Source organism: Typopeltis vanoorti, chromosome 16, assembly GCF_054136105.1.
Source record: "Typopeltis vanoorti isolate ZY-2024b chromosome 16, IOZ_Tvanoo_1.0, whole genome shotgun sequence".
NCBI lineage: Eukaryota > Metazoa > Arthropoda > Arachnida > Uropygi > Thelyphonidae > Typopeltis > Typopeltis vanoorti.
In genome coordinates, this window is record NC_143564.1 from 107,935,851 (window position 1) to 107,957,224 (window position 21,374).

Consider the following 21,374-nt stretch of genomic DNA (forward strand, 5'->3'; position numbering starts at 1 on the left):
CACTACGCAGACCGGTTTCGACCTTTATTGAGGTCTCTTCGGTGGAAGCCAGACCCAGAGGTGATATCAAGGTTGAAGCAATGCAAAACTCATATTTCCGTATGCCAGTTGCCAAAAGGTGTCACACCTTATTATTACCTTACTCTGGATTAGAGAAAGATGTTGGAAGATTTTTCCACTTGGTTAGACTATAAATTATATATTTAGTTTAATCCTTTATCCAAGTGTAAGCAAACAACGTTTGCACCTGAAGTATCTTCAGGACTGGGGCAACTTGTGGCAAAGGTGGAGTAAGTTCTCATCACTTTCCTTAGTATCCCATAATGCAAAGCATATCTCCTTGTGGACATGCATAAGGTTATGCATTATGGGAAGGGTCACTACCCAGACTGGTTTCCCCTGTCTAAGTGCAGGGTTATCTCTCCAAAAACTTGTGAGATTCCCCGGATCACCCAACAAATGAGCAACCCGCAGGATCAAAAACTCAGCTTTGTTCCCTCCAGTAACAGGCTGGCTCTGCCACTGAGAAGAACTCTCGGCATTAGCTCTACCCCATGGGAGGCTCATCCCACCACCGAGCAGCGCCGCTCATATTTCATCTGGCAGGTAACGGCAACAGCCGCACCTCAGTTGACTTCATGAACTACAGCATTGCCATTCATTACCCCCCACCCAGGACCTGGATAACAGCAACAGCCAAGCCTCAGTTAAAACTTCATAGGCTGCAGCATTGCCATTCATAACCCAAGCTTCCAACCAGTTTCGACCTTTATTGAGGTGAAAAAGCAAAGGGTTACTCATCATAGGCCTAGAGTAGTTAGATTTGGCTATATATCATTATATAGCCAAAGGCTGTCAGTTTTCCTTTTTCGCCAATCTCATATAGATGAACAACCAAGAAACCAATATAACTGGTGATTAGTTTACGGAATTAACAACGCATATAAAGTATATTAATTAAAGGTAACTTTAATGAATAACTTCTATATTTCGACAACGTCACATTGCCATCTTCAGGAACATAAAGATATGGTATGTGCACGCAGGCACTAACACAAAGCAAATGAGGAAGAAAGCAAGAAACTAATATTGTTTCTAAAGTCCTAATGGTGCCCTCTGGCGGGCTAATTTTGGTAGTCTTGGCAGTTGGGCTGAAGTTCTCATAATGTAAGTCTCCCAAATTTGGGGTAGTTTCAAGCACCCAAATTTGTTGAGGTTAGGAACGTTTTTTAGAGCTGCTGAAGATTCTTTGAATAATCTTTCGTATTTAAACTTGCTGCGATGAATTATTTTTGTTTTTTTCCAACGAATTTTATGGTGGGTATCTAAGGCATGGTCAGCCAGCCCAGAGCGGCTGTACTGGTGGAACCGGATGTAGTCTTTGTGTTCTGAAAATCTGATATTTGTTGTTCTTCCTGTTTGGCCAAAGTAGGACAATTTGCAGCTGCAAGGGACCTGGTATACACCAGGTAGGTCTAGGGGAAGTGGTTGGTCTTTGGTAGAGCGGATAAGGGATGCCAACTTTTTATATGGTTTGTAACAGGAAGTAAGGTCATATTTTTTGAGGATATTGGTTATTTTCTCAGAGGCGCCCAGGATGTAGGGGATGGTGACAGACTTGGTGTAATCTTTATTGTGGAGGGGGGGTTGTGGTTTACTGGTTTTAGTATTTTTTGGGGGTTATAGCCATTGGCTAAGAAAGTGTTGAGGATGTGGTTTAGTTCAGTAGTTAGTGCCTTGTCATCTGAGCAGATTAATTTCTGCCCTGTTATATAGTGTTTTTATAACCCCGTATTGTTGTGAGGTGGGGGGAGTGGGACTGCCGGTGAATGTATCTGCCAGTATGGGTGGGTTTTCTGTGAACAGAGAAAACCAAAGATCCATCAAGCTGGCGAGTGAATAAAGTGTCTAGGAAGGGGAGGGGTGTTGTTTTCCTCTTTTTCTAAGGTGAACTGGACTCTGGGGTGTTGGTTGTTTAAGTGTGTTAGGAAGGAGTGGAGTGAGCCATGTGGCCAAATAGCAAACACATCATCCACATATCGAAGCCAAATAGTGGGTTTTTGTGGGGTGGAGTTTAAGGCTTTCTCTTCAAAGGTCTCCATAAAGAAATTGGTCAAGGGTGGGGAAAGTGGTGAACCCATGGCTGTCCCCTCTATCTGTTTGTAGAACTTTCCTTGCCAAACGAAATAGCCTGAGTTCATTGTGAACTGAAATAGGGCTGAGATATCGGGAGGAAACTTGGCTTGGATGAGCTCTAGGGTTTCTTTGAGTGGGACATTAGTGAATAGGAAGGAGACGTCAAAACTGACCATTATGTCAGTGTGTTGGAGTGAGAGGTTTTCTACACTGGCTTTAAAGTGGGCTGAGTTTTTTATGTGTGATGGTGTGTTGCCAGTGTAGTGTGTGAGCGTTTTGGCTAAATGTTTGGCTAATTTATATGTGGGGGAATCAATGCCATCCACTATGGGACGCAATTGCACATTTTGTTTATGTATTTTTGGGAGTCCATATAATCGGGGGGTCTAGAGTTATAAGGTTTTAGTTTGTTGGTGACTTCCACAGGCCAAGAAGTGACCTTCTTAAGAAGTCTGTAGAGAGTTCTAATCTGAGAGCTGGTCGGATTATATTCAATGGGGAGAAAAGTCATATGGTCTAGTACTAAAGCAGCTAGCTTACCTTTGTAGTCTTTTTGATTGAGCACCACCGCGGCGTTTCCCTTATCCGCCTTGGTGATTACTATTTTTTTGTTGTTTTTCAATTCTTGTAGGGCAGCATATTCGTTTTTGGATAAATTGGTTTTTGGAGGTTTAGCTTTAGTGAGAACACCGACTACATCCAGTCTAACGTTGTTGGCGATATGGTTAGGCAGGTTGCGACTCCCACGTTCTATCTGGATCATGATTTCTTCGGCAGGTATTCTTTTAGGAGCTGGGGCGAAATTGTGACCACGTGAAAGTGTGGTGAGCGCTTCAGGCTTTAAAACTGCCGACGAGAGGTTGACTACAGTGTTGAGTGGTGGCTGTGGTAAGGAGGTAGAATTCTTTGTCAGGTTTTCGTATTTTTTCAAATGCCGACTTCGTATTTTTTCGAATTCTTTTTTTGCCGATGGACACGAGACGTCATGAACTATCGACCATAGATCACGGCCGAGTGTATCCGAAAGCTCTTCCTCTAGCGCCCATAAGGTTTTGTTTTCGTCGGCCAGGAGAACTCGCGTCGCGGTAATTTGTTCTCTTAACAGGGCGAAGCTAGTGCGATTATAAATGCGCAGAACTTTCTCGGAAGTAAAACGGTGCTTCAATTTAACACAATTAGGGATCACTTTGTTATCCCGGCAGCGTTTTAGGAATGTCAGACGATTTATTTGCCTCGATATTTTCAACCTCAATTTGCCGTATTGACAGGCCTTTCGTGCGATGGCATACGTTGGTCAGACATAACTGGTGATTAGTTTACGGAATTAACAACGCATATAAAGTATATTAATTAAAGGTAACTTTCATGAATAACTTCTATATTTCGGCAGATACATTCACCAGCAGTCCTCCCCCCTCACAACAATACGGGGTTATAAAAACACTATATAACAGGGCAAAATTAATCTGCTCAGATGACAAGGCCCTAACTACTGAACTAAACCATATCCTCAACACTTTCTTAGCCAATGGCTATAACCCCCAAAAAATACTAAAACCAGTAAGCCACAACCCCCCTCCCCCCCTCCACATTAAAGATTACACCAAGTCTGTCACCATCCCCTACATCCAGGGCACCTCTGAGAAAATAACCAATATCCTCAAAAAATATGACCTTACTTCCTGGTACAAACCATATAAAAAGTTATCATCCCTTATCCGCTCTACCACTTCCCCTAGACCTACCTGGTGTATACCAGGTCCCTTGCAGCTGCAAATTGTCCTACTTTGGCCAAACAGGCAGGACAGCAAATATCAGGATTTAAGAACACAAAGACTACATCCAGTTCCACTGGTACAGCCGGTCTGGGCTGGCAGACCATGCCTTAGATACCCACCATAAAATTCGTTGGAAGAAAACAAAAATAATTCATCGCAGCAAGTTTAAATACGAAAGATTATTCAAAGAATCTTCAGCAGCTGTAAAAAACGTTCCTAACCTCAACAAATTTGGGTGCATGAAACTACCCCAAATTTGGGAGATTTACATTATGAGAACTTCAGCCCAACTGCCAAGACTACCAAATTAGTCCGCCAGAGGGCACCATTAGGATTTTAGGAACAATATTAGTTTCTTGCTTTCTTCCTCATTTGCTTTGTGTTAGTGCCTGCGTGCACATACCATATCTTTATGTTCCTGAAGATGGCAATGTGACGTTGCCGAAATATAGAAGTTATTCATTAAAGTTACCTTTAATTAATATACTTTATATACGTTGTTAATTCCGTAAACTAATCACCAGTTATGTCTGACTAACGTATAAGCCTTGCTACTAGAATCAAGAAACTAATTGAAACTAAAGCCAAAGATGACTGATACCCAGGTGGTTATCCCCATCTGGGTTAACTGCCTTGAGTTGGCCTTCTCTGCCCTGGGTTTTCTCTCCAGTCATACCTGCAATTCATCATAAGACTACTTTGAATTAAGTGGATGGAACTATTTTAAAAAAAACCTCTCATAGCAAGAATAGACAGAATTTTATCTCCCACTGGTGAATATTGCATAATGTGGGTAGTCTACACTATCTAGTGATAAATTTGATATCTCCTAGAATGCTTCTTGCTAAATACAAAAAACGTTTGACTGAACAATAAAATTTCCACAATACACAATATTATAACACATTTTGATGTCATATTGCTGGTTTTCAAATCCATGTTTTTTTCTAACCTTCCATAAACGGTATTGTAATTTATTAATTATAAAAATCAAAATTCTCTTCCCATTGCTGACAGGTGGTGAGTATTGTAAAATAATAACCTGTTCTGTTGTAAATAGTGGGATGCCCAACACATTACATAATCTGTTCCAAATATGCAGAGCAAGAAGGCAGCTGTAGAACGTTCTACTGTTTCTAATTGGTAACAGATGTCACAGATTGGATCTCCGATGTTAAAGTATCTCCATTTGATGACATTGACTGGAAGACAACCATATGCAATTCTCCAAGCAAGATCTTTCCTGTTAGGGGATAGATACCCTTGGAACTTCATCAAGTTATGAAACAAAATATTGTTGTCACTATCCAACTGTGGAACTTCACAGCGAAAGAGATTAAAGATTTCTTTATACCAAATTTTACTTTTTTTAATGGAAAGAATATCAATTCCAGAGTGTTTTGGCAGTCTTGAGTTAAGCACAGAGTGTTGTAATATTCAGGAACAATCTCAGCTTTTGGACCTTTATAATCGTTAACTGCAAACAGGGGAAGATGAAAACCCAAGTAGCACCAGAGAAGGTCTACACATGTGTGATTAGTTTGCAATATTTTGTGAATTTTTGAAACTGTATTGCTTAAATAGCTGAATTTTAAGACCGGAAGTCAAAATCATCCATGCTTTGTTGATAATTGAAGAAATTCTTTTTAACTTCTTGGTATTGGCTAGACCAAAAAAATTGCAGAGGTTTACTACATAATTGCTTTTCTTCAGCTTCTGTGATGTCTGTAATATTTCTTATGTACACCTTAGCAGGAAAGATTATGGTTTTGAATACTGTGGCTTTAGAAGAAAAGGAGAGCGACCCTATTTTCCAGTCTTCTAACATTTCCAAGTTCTTGTATATAAGTTGTTGGACTGGTAATATTGGGTAAGTGGAGAAGGGAATTCCAAGTATAATGAGGGGTTCTCTCTTTGGGGTTAGTCCAAAAGGAATGCCTCCAAGATCCCACTTTCCATAAACTTTTAATTTTGTCTTGTCTGCATTAATAATTAATCTACTGCTTTTTCTGAATTTTTCCGAAATACCAAAAAATATATATATAGAATCATTATCCTTCAAAGTTCCGACTACATCATCGGCATATGCTAATACCTTATTTTCGTTTTTAATGGAAGTAACTGTTATTCCTCACACAACAATACTCCAGCATGTGTATTGTTGACCTATTGTAAGAAAGGTTCAAGAACCAATGCAAAGAGCAGTGGACTGAGAGGGCAACCTTGCTTGACTCCTTTTTGAATTTTTACTGGGTCTGACAGGAACCAATTAACTAGGAGGCGGTTGTTGAATTGGCATAGGCTCCTTTGATAACAGATAGCAGATTTTTACCTACACCAATTTTCTGGAGGATGTGGAATAGAAAGGGATGCTGGACATTATCGAATGCTTGAGTAAGGTCTACTGATAGCACTGCCATCAACTTCTTTTTCGTGTTAACTAAGTGGATTAGATCATGTAGCAGAAATAGATTAAATTGTCCTGCTTGACCTGGTACTCCATACACCTGTGTACTTTTAATTATATATTTCATTCCCACTTTGAGCGTGTTATTGATAATGTGGAAAAATATCTTGTAGTCGGTATTAGATAGAGAAATAGGTCTCCAGCTGCTGATTAACGTGTGATCTCTATCAGGTTTAGGAATGAGGACAGTATGGCTTGCTACAAATTCACTTGGTATGTGTCCTGATGAGAGAAAGGAATTAAGTAGTGTAACTAGAATGGGAAGAATAAAATCCGAGGCCTCACGATAAAGTTCTATCCGTAGACCATCAGGCCCTGGAGATTTTCTTGACTGGCATTCCTTATAGGCTGTGGCAACTTCAGATGCTGTAATGGGGCTGTCAAGCCCATCTTGGATATGAACAGGAAAGCCATTAATGTTCCAAGAGTTATAATTTCCAACAGTACTATTGTCTTCAAACAGATTTTTGTAGTGTTTTTGAAAGGAGTCTTGGATGAATTGCTAAAACTGGCAGTCACCATGTTGAATACAATAGTTGGATACAATACTGAAACAATAAAATCCTAATAAAATACCACACAAACATACAAAAAGAAGGATCAATTTGAATAGTGCAAACCTAAAGGCATTCTCAATGAAATGAATGAAATATTGCTACTAATACTTATATATATTTTAATATCTTGTGACCTGCATTACTTCCATTTTTGTGCCATATTTATTATGTATAAATAACAGTTATGTAAATTGTTCACAGCTGTTTTAAAACCAAATTGCTCTTTCATTCTGATTATTTGTGTAAATAAATTAAACAAATGAATTAAATTCATAATTAAAATTATTTGTTTAATTAAAATTAAGATGAAGACAATATTTATCTTCATCTTAAGTTTGGGGGGAAAAATCTCATTTATTAAGTAGATTATTATTATTATTACCCCAAGACCTCATGGAGTCAAAGACTCATCTGGGAGGTCCTTTTATCACACACACAGCTCATCGTGCCTTGAACACATTCAAACACCTTGCAGACACCACACTCTCAGGCAAGTCATTCCAGTCATTTACAACTCTGCACGAAAAAATCCTGCCTCTCACTCCCCTACTCACACGCTCTTTATACAGTTTCCAGGGATTACCTCTGGTTCTCCCCTGATCTCCCACTATTTTCTGTAGAACTTCTCCAGCATTGATACTATAACTGCTTATCAACTTGTGGTCTCTATCATATCTCCCCTCTTCCTCCTGCCCACCAGACTCTGCAAATTACATCTTCTCAATCTTTCCTCATACTCGACATTCCAGAGGTCAGAAACTACCTTAGTCAATTGCCTTTGGACCCTTTCCAACAGCTCTTCATCCTTCTGAAAACCAGGTAACCAAATCTGGGCACAGTAGTCCATGTGTGGCCTAATCAAAGCCTTATATTGTACAACAGAACAACAATCTCCCTACTTCTACATGTCAGTGTCTTCCGCATCATTCCCAGAAGCCTTTGTGTTGTCTTCACAATTTTGGCTATGTGTCTCCTAAATTTCAGATCCTTATCCACTATCACCCCCAGATCTCTTATTTCCTCTACTTCCAACAATCTATCCACACAAAGCATAAATTCATCATCCTATCTTTGTTTTACAAATTATAAAATCTTACATTTTGCAACATTGAACTCGCATCCCCATGCCCAATCACTCAATTTATTCAAGTCTTCTTGTAAGGCCACAACATCTTCGCTACTCTTCATGGTTTGTCCTAACTTTGCGTCATCATCTGCAAACAACTGAACATCTCCATCCAAATCTTCACCTATATCATTAATATACGAGTTAAACAGTAATGGCCCCAAAACAGACCCCCCGAGGCACTCCACTAGTGACTTTTTTTTTCCTGGATATCGCTCCCCCATACACAACTTGTTGATACCTATTAGATAGCTAGTCTCCAATCTAATGCACTAATCTAATATCCAACTCCATCTGCTCTAGTTTGACTATCAATTTATCATGAGGTACACTATCAAAAGCCTTTCCGAAATCTAAGTATATTTTTGTGTATCCTTCTCCTCTGTTCAAGGAAGCAGTCACTTTATTGTAATAAGTAAGTAGATTACTAAAACATGACCTCCCTTTAGCAAATCCATGCTGTCCATCAAAGATAATACCATTGTTGTCAACCAATTGTGGATCCTAGTTCTCACAAGCTTCTCCAACAATTTAACCACAACACCTGACACACAGATAGGCCTATAGTTTGATGCTTGAGTTCGATCACCTCCTTTATGAAGTGGCACAATCTTGCCCTCCTTCCACTCCTTAGGGAGTTGACTGAATGCAAGACTCGTATTAAAAAAATATGTCAAGACAGATGTCAACTCCCTGGCACATTCCTTCATTCAGAATGCATGGTGATATATTATCAAGTCTCACAACATTATTAACATCTAGTTTACTCAACTCCCAATACACCTCTTGTTCACTTACAGTCAGTCTCTCCTCTCCATCATTTGCTGCCCTCAATCTCTCCATGAAGTCACATTCACAAGATTGAAAAACCTTTATGAATCGCTCATTAAGTATCTCCACTGCACATTCTGCAACAGCTGTCTTTATACCATTTTCTCCAATCAATGTCATCCTTTCATAATCATTCTTTCTTTTGTTGGTTACATATCAAAAGAACTCATTAGGATTCTTTTTGGCTTCATTAGCTAACTGCTGTTCATACCTCTCTTTAGCTACCCTCACCAACCAAGTCACCCTCCTTGCCTGGTCTTTGTAGACCTCATGGAATTGGTTATTTCCACTTCTCTTATGCTGTCTCAGCAATTCTCTCTTTCTCTGTATCGCATGCTTAATCCATTTATTCATCCATCTCACACCTACCTTATTTAACCTTCTCACCCTTCGAATACACTTAGACATTACATCTACTAGATAGTTTTTGAAAATCCCCCAAGCTGCATTGATCTCTTTTCCAGCTAACTCCTCATTCCATGCTACACCCGCAAGCTGTCTCCTGAGCTCTTCATACCCCCCCCCATTGTAGTTCCACATATACCCTTTTCTCACAGAGGTCCTCACACTGCTGTCATTCACCCAGGTAATCACCTCATGGTCACTCTCACCAATTGGTGGATGGTTTGGCACCTCATTTATAATTACATCCTCTGATGAGATGACCAAATCCAAGACCCTCAATCCTCCCATGCCCTCTGTTACATACTGTCTGAGGTAGTTATCTCTCAAAAACTCAAGAAACTAATTTTCTTTACTTCCAGTTGCTATCTCATCATTCCAGTCTATATTACAATAATTACAATCGCCAATAATGATCACCCTTTTCTTATTTGTTGTTTATTATTTTAACGGTATAATAGAACACAGAAACTAAGTAAATAATTAATTTATTAACTTGATACTGATATTTTGTGCTCTGAAGCATCTTCAGAGCACAGAAACACTGTTTGTCACAATACGCGAGACTAAAACAACATGGTGTACTTAAAATTGTAGCAGCAACACAAAGACTAGAGTCCTGATTTTGGCGCCCTCTATCTGAAAAAAAAAAATAATAATAAAAAAAAAAAAAAAAAAACGCTATCATATATTACTAGAGTCCTAGAAAAGTGCTAGTTTTTTCTTAATATGACTGTCTCCCAGATCTTCGGCAAGTTAATACAGCCATATTTGTTGAGATTTGGAGTGTGTTTTAGGGCTTCTGTTGCCTCTAAGAACAATCTCTCTGATTTATATGGGTTTCTGTGTAGTACTTTTGTGTTTTTCCAGTTGATCCTGTGTGCAGGGGTATCCAGAGCATGGTCTGCTAGGCCCGACTTCCCATAATGATATTTCCGGACGTATCGTTTATGTTCGCTGATGCGGATATTCACAGTTCTTCCTGTTTGACCATAGTAGGCTTGATTGCATGAGCAGGGTACTTGGTAGACTCCTGGATGTGATAAAGGAGGAATGCTGTCCTTGGGTGAGCGGATGAGGGTGGCTAATTTGCTATATGGTCTGAATGTAGTGCGTAGTTTATGTTTATTGAGAATTCTTGAGATCTTTTCGGATGTGCCTTTAATGTAAGGGATGGTGACTGTTTTGTTGTAGTTCTCTGTGGTGGATGGTGGGAGGGGTTTCTTGGGAGTGTTTAGTATTTTGTTTATTTTTTGTGGATTGTAGCCGTTGGCCAAGAAGGTGTGGCGTAAGTGAGTGAGTTCAGCAGTAAGAGCCTTGTCATTTGAACAGATTGCTCTCGCTCTATGGGTTAGCGTTTTTAATATGCCATATTGTTGAGAAGGATGATGGTGTGCGACAGAAGCCCTAAAACACACTCCAAATCTCAACAAATATGGCTGTATTAACTTGCCGAAGATCTGGGAGACAGTCATATTAAGAAAAAACTAGCACTTTTCTAGGACTCTAGTAATATATGATAGCGTTTTTTTTTTTTTTTTTCAGATAGGGGGCGCCAAAATCAGGACTCTAGTCTTTGTGTTGCTGCTACAATTTTAAGTACACCATGTTGTTTTAGTCTCGCGTATTGTGACAAACAGTGTTTTTGTGCTCTGAAGATGCTGGTTATAATACCAGCGAAATATCAGCATCAAGTTAATAAATTAATTATTTACTTAGTTTCTGTGTTCTATTATACCGTTAAAATAATAAACAACATGTTCGACGAACACATAAGTCTGTCCACACTTTTTTTATTTGCTTGACTAATTTGATTATACATTTCATTATCACCACCATCCACATTACCTGGTCTATAACAACATCCAACCAAGTATTTGATTCCATTCACCTCTATCTCACACCATACTGCCTCAAAACCACTGGCACTATTTCCGTCTTGCATCTCTACTTTGTATGGACATATCTCTTTCTCTATCATCAATAACACTCCGCCTCCCTTTTTACCCCTTCTATCCTCACGAAACACATCATACCCTTCCATCTCTATTCCTGTCAGGATGTCGTCCTCTTCCAACCATGTCTCACCTATTCCAACAATCTTTGGTTGAACAGACGCAATTAATTTTTTTTTAAATAACGAAACCTGTGGTGCGTTCATAATTAGAAGAAACACACGTATAAACCACAGTGAAAATTATTTAATTGTAAATATTTCATCCTAAGTATCTTAGGACATCATCAGTACAGTATTTAAACAAAAATGAGGAATAACATACAGTTAGGGCGCATGATTACAATAGAATCTCGTGAAAACGTGCATAATGTGCTAAAGTAGTACAAAAAAAAAAAAAAAAAACATTAATTATTTAACACAGTTTTGTATGATAATTTCCCATACTTTAGGAATAGTAAGAACGTCGTTGCGGTTTAAGTTTGGTCTGTGTAGCAGGACTTCAGAACTTTCTTTGTATAAACGTTCATGTTTAAATAAAGATCTATGTAAAAGTTTAGCCTTTTCCCAATGGTCTGTTCAGAAACGCATCTCGGAACATCAAGACCACATTCGTCTTCTTAAACCGCAGAAATCTGGCCTCTCTCAACACGGAATTGAAAATCCAAACCATAGGATCCATTGGGAAAAGGCTAAACTTTTACATAGATCTTTATTTAAACATGAACGTTTATACAAAGAAAGTTCTGAAGCCCTGCTACACAGACCAAACCTAAACCGCAACGACATTCTTACTATTCCTAAAGTATGGGAATTATCATACAAAACTGTGTTAAATAATTAAAGGTTTTTTTTTTTTTTTTGTTTGTTTGTTTTTTTGTTTTTTTTTTGTACTACTTTAGCACGTTATGCACGTTTTCATGAGATTCTATTGTAATCATGCGCCCTAACTGAATGTTATTCCTAATTTTTGTTTAAATACTGTACTGATGATGTCCTAAGATACTTAGGATGAAATATTTAAAATTAAATAATTTTCACTGTGATTTATACGTGTGTTTCTTCTAATTTAGGCGCAATTAATGCAACCATTTCATCTGCCTTGTTTCTTATACTTCTAGCATTTGTATACAAACAGAACAGCTCATTTCTGGATCTACAGCTAGTTCCACTGATACCACTCACTCAATGTGATCTCTCCATGCTCGACTGGGGCCATTTCCCTTTCTGCTTATTCATTTTAAAATCCTTTTCAATTCCAACTGTTAAAGTTGGAATTTAATTTAAAGTAAACTGTTAAAGATTAAAGTAATAACATTCATAGTAACTTCCTAATTGTCCTAGTGTTTCACCAGATAACCAGCGATGCAACAGATTTGATCCTTTACTTCATGCAGACATAATAATATATATAGTGAGTATCCATCTTAGTTTTTAAAATTTCACTTACTGAATCAATTTTAGAGTATCTGAATTAAGTCCAAAACTACATTTAAATGAAAAGTATTAATGGTATTGTCTCACACTGTTGTGCACTATGTCAAATTGTTCCTTCATTTAATGTAGCAAAGCGTAAACTCTTAATCTAATAAATTACTTTTTAATTTATCATCCCTTTATAACAGAAATATATCTAACATGTTATATTTATTCAGTTATTAGAAGTGTGTTGACATGTTAATTTTCAGATTACTAGGGGGGGGCCTACTCTCTCTCTTTTTAAATAAGTAAATATTTACAGAAAGGTTAAGCAACTATATTTTATTCAACAACAATGTGAAATTACTGTAGGATAACTTCTTTTGGTAAATAGAAAATAATTGCATTACATTATTCCTATATGTACTATTCTCGATTATCTAGCACTTTCTAGTAAAAATTAACTGACCCAAGAGTGATACAGTTTCAAAACAAACCTAATAACTGAAATTGAGAAGTTACTCTATGTATCTTTTCATGAATGTGGTACTAAATAATCTTCAAATACTTTTTTTAATCCCTTTATGTGAATGTCAAAACAGTTCAATCTTTCTGTTCCAAGCTTTAGATGTAGGTAATAATTGACATATATTTCTTTAATAGAGAGATACTGGTGGAAAGAATATACTAAACAAGAATTGGGCATCCTTTTTGAAAGCCCGCCTCAATTGCTCTATTCCTGGAGAGTTTCCCTTTTACTTCAACGAAATCCGTAAGTACATTTTCAATCATAATTATTGTGTGACTACTTGACAGAGTCTAACTGAGAAGCACTGGCTGAAAGAAGTCATCTTCACTAAGTTCCTGAGACTGAACATGTCATTCATATTCATTTCTGCATTGAAGTTTCTTCTGAGTAACATCAGTAGTGCATTTGTGTTTTCTGTTTTCTTTTTTTTTTTTTTTTTAGTATAACAGATAAGGCTGATTGTAGGATTTAGGATAACAGCTCCTTTAAAGCTATTCATACCTTCAGAAGAATCTGACATGCTAGTGTTTGTCGTCATAACTATCACTGTGTTGTTCTTTCATGCCTCTTAAACTAAGGCAGTCTCTAGTTTATATTGAAATATGAAGTTTGAAATATCTTACCTTAAGTTTGTAGTTGGCTGTTAAGTTGAAGTTTCAATATTTTGGCGTTAATACAAAATGATAAAAATATTGCCTCTCAACAACACTAATAATTTATAGTCACCCAAAAGAATAATTTCATGTAGTTTACAAATAGAAAAAAATTTCCATATAAGAAATGTAATTATATTTTTTTATTTTCACTTTTTTTTTTGTTGTTGTTGTTGTTATTTGTAAGTGTATGCAATAGGATTTAGAATAATTTCTTCTGAATGCTAATTAAACAAAGTTTAAATACCATTTTTTGCTTCAGAAAATATTTTCATGTTATCGCCCTTAAAATTATTTGGTGTAATATTAATATAATCATACTGATAAGAAGATATATGAAGAGGACTGATAAGAAGAGGATGAAGAGATACTGGAAAGAGTCCCATAGGCGATTTACTGGAATGTCGAGAAGATGCAATTGATAGTCCAGTGAATAGAAGGATGAGGGATAATCTGATAGAGACATACAAGTTGGTAAGGGATTGTTATAGATTTAACTTTGAAAAGGTTTTTCATAATATATAGAACAAAAGGCCATTCCTAGAAGCTGTATAAGAAGGAAGTAAGAAGCAGGTTTTTTTGCATGGATAATTGTGAACGATTAGAATGCATTGCCTGAGAATGTGGTGTCTGCAGAGAATTTGAATGTAAGGTGTGGTGTGATGAGCTGTGTGTATGACAAAGGGATCTCCCATGATGAGTCTGAATCCATAGGGATCTTGAGATAATAATAATAACTACATTTATGCATCTCAGCTGAAATGGTTTTGAAGATGAGGAATTGAATGCTGATTGTTCAAACAATTCCATATGGGAGTTAGCTATAGGGAAATTGGGGAGAGGATGTATTGAAGATTCCATGACCATGCTTTCTGTAGGTAAAAATCATTCTTCTAAACAAAATACTCAAGAGAGGAGGTAAATGGAAGCTAAAGCATCAAATAGAAATCCATTCTGAAGTAAAGAATTTTGAATTTCATGAGGACATTTGTGAAGAAGATTAGTGATGTACCTTTATTATGATTTGAGTAATTTTGATATGTGAGAGGAGAGGTCTACCCACTTCCCTGGGTGTTGCTGCTTTCTTTGATAAATAATAAATAGTGTCATCTAATCCATCCATGATAGGCTGCATAGTAGCATTAACTTTGTGAATTTTTACTAAGCTGTAAATGTTAGAAGGTTTAGCATAATATGAATTAATTTTTTTTATTATTTCATTAGGTCAAGTAATTTTTTGCTGTATAGTTTTATTCCTATCTAAATAATTGTGCTAACTTTATTTACTTTTAGCAGTTACATTACTTAATTTCCCTTTAGCTGAGATTGGTATAATAAATGCTTTCTCCTACATCATTGGGAAGAAATCTGATTCCTTTTCAAAATGGAAAATTATATTTAAATCGTCAGAAGGCCTGAAAAGGAAAAACACTGACATTTTTGAATTAGTGACAATTCTCCATTGTTTAATACAGCATGTCTCAACCATTTTGATATATTTCGGAGACAGATTCTGCAAATCTCACCCCCAAAAGCATTCTATGAACTTCCTTTGTATAAAGTGTCTCCTATTTGCACAACATGATAAGATCATGAGCAGCAATTTGTAGATGTATGTTTGATGCAGGCAATTTAATATTTCTGTATTAATTAAATTCAACAATACTACAAAACAATGTCTATTATTTGTGTTACTTTTAAAAAACTAATATTTAAACTTGAAATATTTATCAAGATACCTAAATAACAATAATTATTAGAAAAAAAACAGTTATTAAAATTTTTTTCATAAAATTTGAAGGTGAGTATTTAAAAAATAAATAAATAAAAGCCTCCATAGAAGAGTTGGATATTAGTAGTCCATTTTTGGTTGGAAAAGCCTAGGTTCAAATCCCATCTAAGATAAGAGAACCTATATGAGGGCTTTTCATCTGAAAACAAGTCTCAGCTGGTCTCATGCAGAGATGACAGTGTGTAATCCTGCAATACAGCCAAACTGACAAAAGAGCACTCAGCAGATATCTGACTATGTAGACAGAATTAACTGCTCTATGAAAGCATTAAATAGATTTATATAACACCAAGTTATTTGAGCATGAGACACCATTTATTTAAAAAAACTTTTTATTGTAACTTGTGCACTCACTAGTGAGAAACAATAGTAGTTGTGTGCAGTCTTTTAACCTGCCATATTTAAAAATGAGCCTTCCTGTTATTAATTACAGGCATGAATTGTGGTGCTATCCATAATCCATTCTGGGGCATAGAGATTTTCTGCAGTGGTCATCATCCTTACTATAGTAAGCTCTGCTTATTATAATCAGATATGAAATTTTAAACTGAAATGTTGGATAAGTCACCACTTAGACACCACTCCTCAGCACTCTGCTAGAGGAAACTCCATCAATGGGCCCACCACTCATTTGGGGAGGTGTTTAGGGGCAGCGCAAAGAAATGGTTCTGCAAAAGGACGGAAATGGCAACGACAATGGCACCAGACTATGGTTTTAGGCAACTGGAACATCTCTCTGACAGGGAAGGAGTTGGAACTCGTCAAGGAAGCCAAGCGCTACCATCTAGACTTAGTCGGGCTTTCTTCGACCAAGAGGAGAGGCTATGGAACTATCGACCTGGATAAGGGGTGGAAGCTCTACTACTCTGGTGTGAGCCCGACAATATCTGCTCAGGCGGGTGTGGGGATACTCACAAGCCCCCAGCTGTCAGACTGTGTTGCTGAGTGGATCCCATTGGGGGGATGGGTATGTGTGTTAAGGCTTCAGATGAAAAACCATGATTTGGCTGTAGTGCAAGCCTATGCATCTAATCTGGAGTCAGAATACTCTGCCTTCCTAGAGGAAGTGGATGCTGCTTTTGACAGGGTGGCAGACATGGAATCAGTCCTGCTAATGGGTGACTTCAATGCACGTGTTGGAACAGATGACCAGGCTTGGAGGGGTGTGGTTGGGAGGAACAAAGCCCCTGACCTTAACACGAATGGATTGAAATTATTGGACTTCTGCTGTACTAACAGCTTGTCCATAATGAATACCTTCTTCCAGCACCGAGAAGTCCATAAGTATACCTGGTATCTGATTGACTTCTTTATAGTCTCAGCAGACCTATTTTCCTCAGTGTTGGATGTTCGTGTGAGAAGAGGGGCAGAACTGTCAACTGACCACCACCTTGTTGTGTGCACTCTACGTCTTCAGAAACCAGATACTACCATCAACGCTGGTAGGCCTAAGCAGCTATACCGTGTGAAATGGGAGGCATTGGAAAATGAGGCTCTGAGGAAGAATTTTGAAGATGACATTTCCTCCAGGTTCAAAGAGATTCCCAAGCATACTGCAGATGTTGAGGAGGAGTGGAAGCTGTTCAGAACAGCTGTTCGCTGCCTCTGCACTCTCATGCTGTGGCAGAAAACGGCTCAGCGTGGCAACGGGCAGTGAGAAAAGGACATCTTGGTGGAACAAGAAGTCAAAAAAACTGTCCGGACAAAAAAGGAGTCCTACCTAACATGGCTTAGGGTCAGGTCACCTGAGATGCATTTGCGGTATGCTGAGGCACGAAAAGCTGCTGCTGAGGCAGTAAAGACAGCAAAGCAGAAGGCTTGGGAATTCTTTGGAGAAAGATTAGACTCATCCTATGCAAATGCAAACAAAGTATTCTAGCAGACCATCCACCACCTTCGAGGGAGGAAATCATGCACAGCAAGGGCAATTAAGGCCTCTGATGGTGCACTTTTAACAATCGAGAAGGATATCCTCCACAGATGGAGGGAATACTTTGAGAGCCTTCTTAACCTGGGCGGCCCAGCAGTTATGGACATCCAAGAGGTGCAGATCGGGGCAGTGACTAGTCTCACAGCAGAAGAGGTCCATTTAGCAATAAAATCGTTAAAATCAGACAAGGCTGCTGGTGATGATGAAATTCAGCCCAAAATGCTAAAAGCCTTAAATCGAGACGGTGTTCTCTGGCTGACTCGAGTGTGTCAGGCTGCTTGGATATCTGGGCGAGCACCTAAGCAATGGCAGACAGGCATAATAATACCAGTCTTCAAGAAGGGAGACCAGAAGGATTGCAGTAACTATCGTGGCATCTCTCTGCTCAGCCTGCCTGGGAAAGTGTATGCTAGATGCTTGGAAAGATGGTGCAGGAGCATAGTTGAGTCAAAGTTCCAGGAAGAACATTGTTCTTCCTGGAACTTTGACGAAAGCCACATAAGAACATTGTTCTTATGTGACTTTCATCCTTGTAGAAGCACAACTGACCAAATCTTCACTTTAAGGCAAGTCTTTGAGAAATCTTGGGAATATGCCAAGAATGTGAACACGTGTTTTGTGGACTTGGAGAAGGCATATGACCGGATTCCTCGGGATAAGCTTTGGCAAGTAGTACAGGAATATGGAGTGGATGGCCAACTATTAGCTGCCATGAAGTCCCTGTATGAATGCCCAGAGTTTTGTGTCAGGGTAAACAGCACAAAGTCTGAACCTTTCACAGTCTCCGTTGGCCTCCATCAAGGGTGTGTTCTATCACCCCTCCTTTTCATAATATTTGTGAACTGGATTGACAGGCACAGCCGAGGCAGTGAATGTGTCAGAATTGGAAGATGTAGCATTGGACGTCTGCTTTTTGCAGATGACTTAGTTCTGCTTAGCTCTTCCACAGATGACCTCCAGCAGACCATGGATAGGTTTGTAGCTGTTTGTGCAGATGCCGGAATGAAGATCAGAGTGGCCAAAACTGAAACATTTGTGGTCACATGACAACCATCCCAGTGCACTCTACATGTAAGTGGAGTCCCAATGAGGCAGGTGGAGAAGTTTAAATACCTTGGGTCCATATTCACGAATGATGGAAAATAGAGCTAGATACTCGAATTGGCTTTGCAAGCTCAATATTGCAGGAGCTTGGCCGTTCGGTAGTATTAAAGTGGGAGTTAAGCCAGAAGGCAAAGCTGGCTGTCTTCAATACAGTCTATGTCCCCATCCTCACCTATGGTCATGAGAGTTGGGTAATGACCGAAAGAATGCGGACACGAATCCAAGCGGCTGAAATGAGGTTCCTTCGAGGGATTGCGGGGCTGACAAGACTTCACAGAGTCAGAAGTTCTGCAATTCGGGAAACCCTCAATACTCAAACACTGCTTCTCCGTTTTGAGAAATCACAGTTACGTTGGTACGGGCACCTGGTCAGAATGCCACAAGAGAGGCTCCATCAGCAGGCCCTCTTTGCCAAGCCAGAGGGTGGAAGGCCACATGGAAGGCCAAGGACTCGCTGGATAGATTATATCCAAAACCTTGGGTGGACACGTTTGGGAATTCCACCAGAACACCTCAGCTTGGTGACAGAGGATCGTGACCATTGGAAGTTCCTCTTGCAGCCATTGCCCCCACAACCCAATTAGGAAAGGTGGACCTTGAAGATGTATGTATGTAATGTTGGATAAGTCATATGTATTATTCCTTCCATGTAACATATGATCAGTCTGCACATGCTATAAAATTTTTATTTTATATGTATAATGCACAGACCTATAATGTCTGTGCATTATATGTATAATGAACAGACATTGTAGGTCAGAAATTGAGATGTGATGATTTTACTGATCTTGCAAGTACTGTTTATACTTGCAAGATCAGTAAAACATTGGAAAAAGCACTTATGACTATTTATGTGGTTGAAGAAGACCACAGAATTCCAATAGAAAAGATTTTTAAAAAATCCCCACATACGTTGAAAGTTTATTTTTCACTTGGTTAGAGTATAATAAAATTAGTTTAATCCTTGATCCAAGTGTGAGCAAACAGAGTTTGCACCTGAAAGTATCTTCAGGACTAGGGTAAGATGGTACAACACCAGGGCAACTCGTTGCAAAGGTGGAGCAAGCTACTAACACTCCTATCTCAGTATCTCCTATAATGCAAAACACATCTCCTTGCGGATATGTCTAATGTTATGCCTTAAGGGAAGGGCCACTGCCCAGACTAGTTTCGACCTTTATTGAGGTCTGGCACACCATTTGGCAACTCCTGTCGGTAGAGATGACCTGCTAATGCTTCTGCCTGGTATCTCCACTTGGGCCTGGCTCCCACTGAAGAGACCTCAATAAAGGTCGAAACTAGTCTGGGTAGTGGCCCTTCCCTTAATGCATAACATTAGACATATCCGCAAGGAGATGTGTTTTGCATTATAGGAGATACTGAGATAGGAGTGTTAGTAGCTTGCTCCACCTTTGCAACGAGTTGCCCTGGTGTTGTACCATCTTACCCTAGTCCTGAAGATACTTTCAGGTGCAAACTCTGTTTGCTCACACTTGGATAAAGGATTAAACTAATTTTATTATCCCCACAGATGTTACAGTGTGCTAAATTTTGAACCCACAGAGGAAACAGTGATCATGATAAATTATTTTAGAAAAGCACATTGACAAACTAATTATACTGTATATGCACTTTTCGAAGTTTTTCCACTTGGTTATACTATAAATTAAAGATGCCTGTGAAATTATATTCTTGCTTTATCCTTTATCCAAGTGTAAGCAAACAAAGTTTGCACCTGAAATAAATTCAGGACTGGGCAACTCGTATATAGAAGATAATGCCTTCACATCACTTGAAAAACTTCCAACATCTATCTCTAATCCAGAGTATTTTAATAATAAGGTGTGACATCTTTTGGCTACTCATATATGGAAATATGCCTTCTGCATTACTTCAACCATGGTATCACTTCTGGGTCTGGCTCCCACTGATGAGACCTCAATAAAGGTCGAAACCAGTCTGGGTAGTGGCTCTTCCCATAATGCATAGCATTATACATGTCCGTAACGATATGTGCTTTGCATTATGGGATACTAAGGCAAGCGATGTGAAGTTATTAGCTTCTACATGCAAAGTTGTCCAGTCCTGAATTTACTTCAGGTGCAAACTTTGTTTGATTACACTTGGATAAAGTATTAAACCAAGAATATAATTTTTGGCATATTTCAAATTTTAGATAATGTTTTGTAAAATTTCCTGTTACCTCTGTTGATGGTTATTGTTTATCTGGTACATTCTGTTGGTGTCCAGTACAGTTTATTTTTATCAGCCACTTAATGTTATCCTTCCATGATAACATTAAGATTCTGTTAACCCAGAATAATAAGCAAAACAGTGGTGATTCATTTTATGATCTCTGAAAGGGGGGAGAGGGAAGAATGTGATCTTTTAGCATTTTTTATCCCATTCTTTTTTAGATTTCTTGGCAAATTTTAAGTTTTTTTTTAAATTTAATTTCTTATATAGAAAGTGTCTATAAACATCCTGAAGATGAACGGAAATTTTATGCTGTTTTCACTACCTCTATGTAAGTATAAATGTAGTGCAATACTATTACTTAGAAAACTTTTAATTCTTATTATATTTAAAAATTTAAAGATGCTCTGTTTGTTTCTTGGATTTCACTTTATATCTTTAATATACATCAAATTTTCATATTACAAATTAAAAAATGTATTTCATTTTTTGTATTAATA

General features: G+C 38.2%; 1 protein-coding gene across 1 annotated transcript in view; it reads left to right on the plus strand.

The window, feature by feature from the left end:
- Positions 1–21,374, plus strand: part of LOC150098250 (semaphorin-2A-like) — a 667,728-nt gene that overhangs the window by 468,812 nt on the left and 177,542 nt on the right. The window contains exons 8-9 of the mRNA XM_090406288.1: positions 13,334–13,442; positions 21,145–21,205. Coding sequence (XP_090262414.1) covers positions 13,334–13,442; positions 21,145–21,205 — 170 coding nt within the window. The remainder of the gene's footprint in view (positions 1–13,333; positions 13,443–21,144; positions 21,206–21,374) is intronic.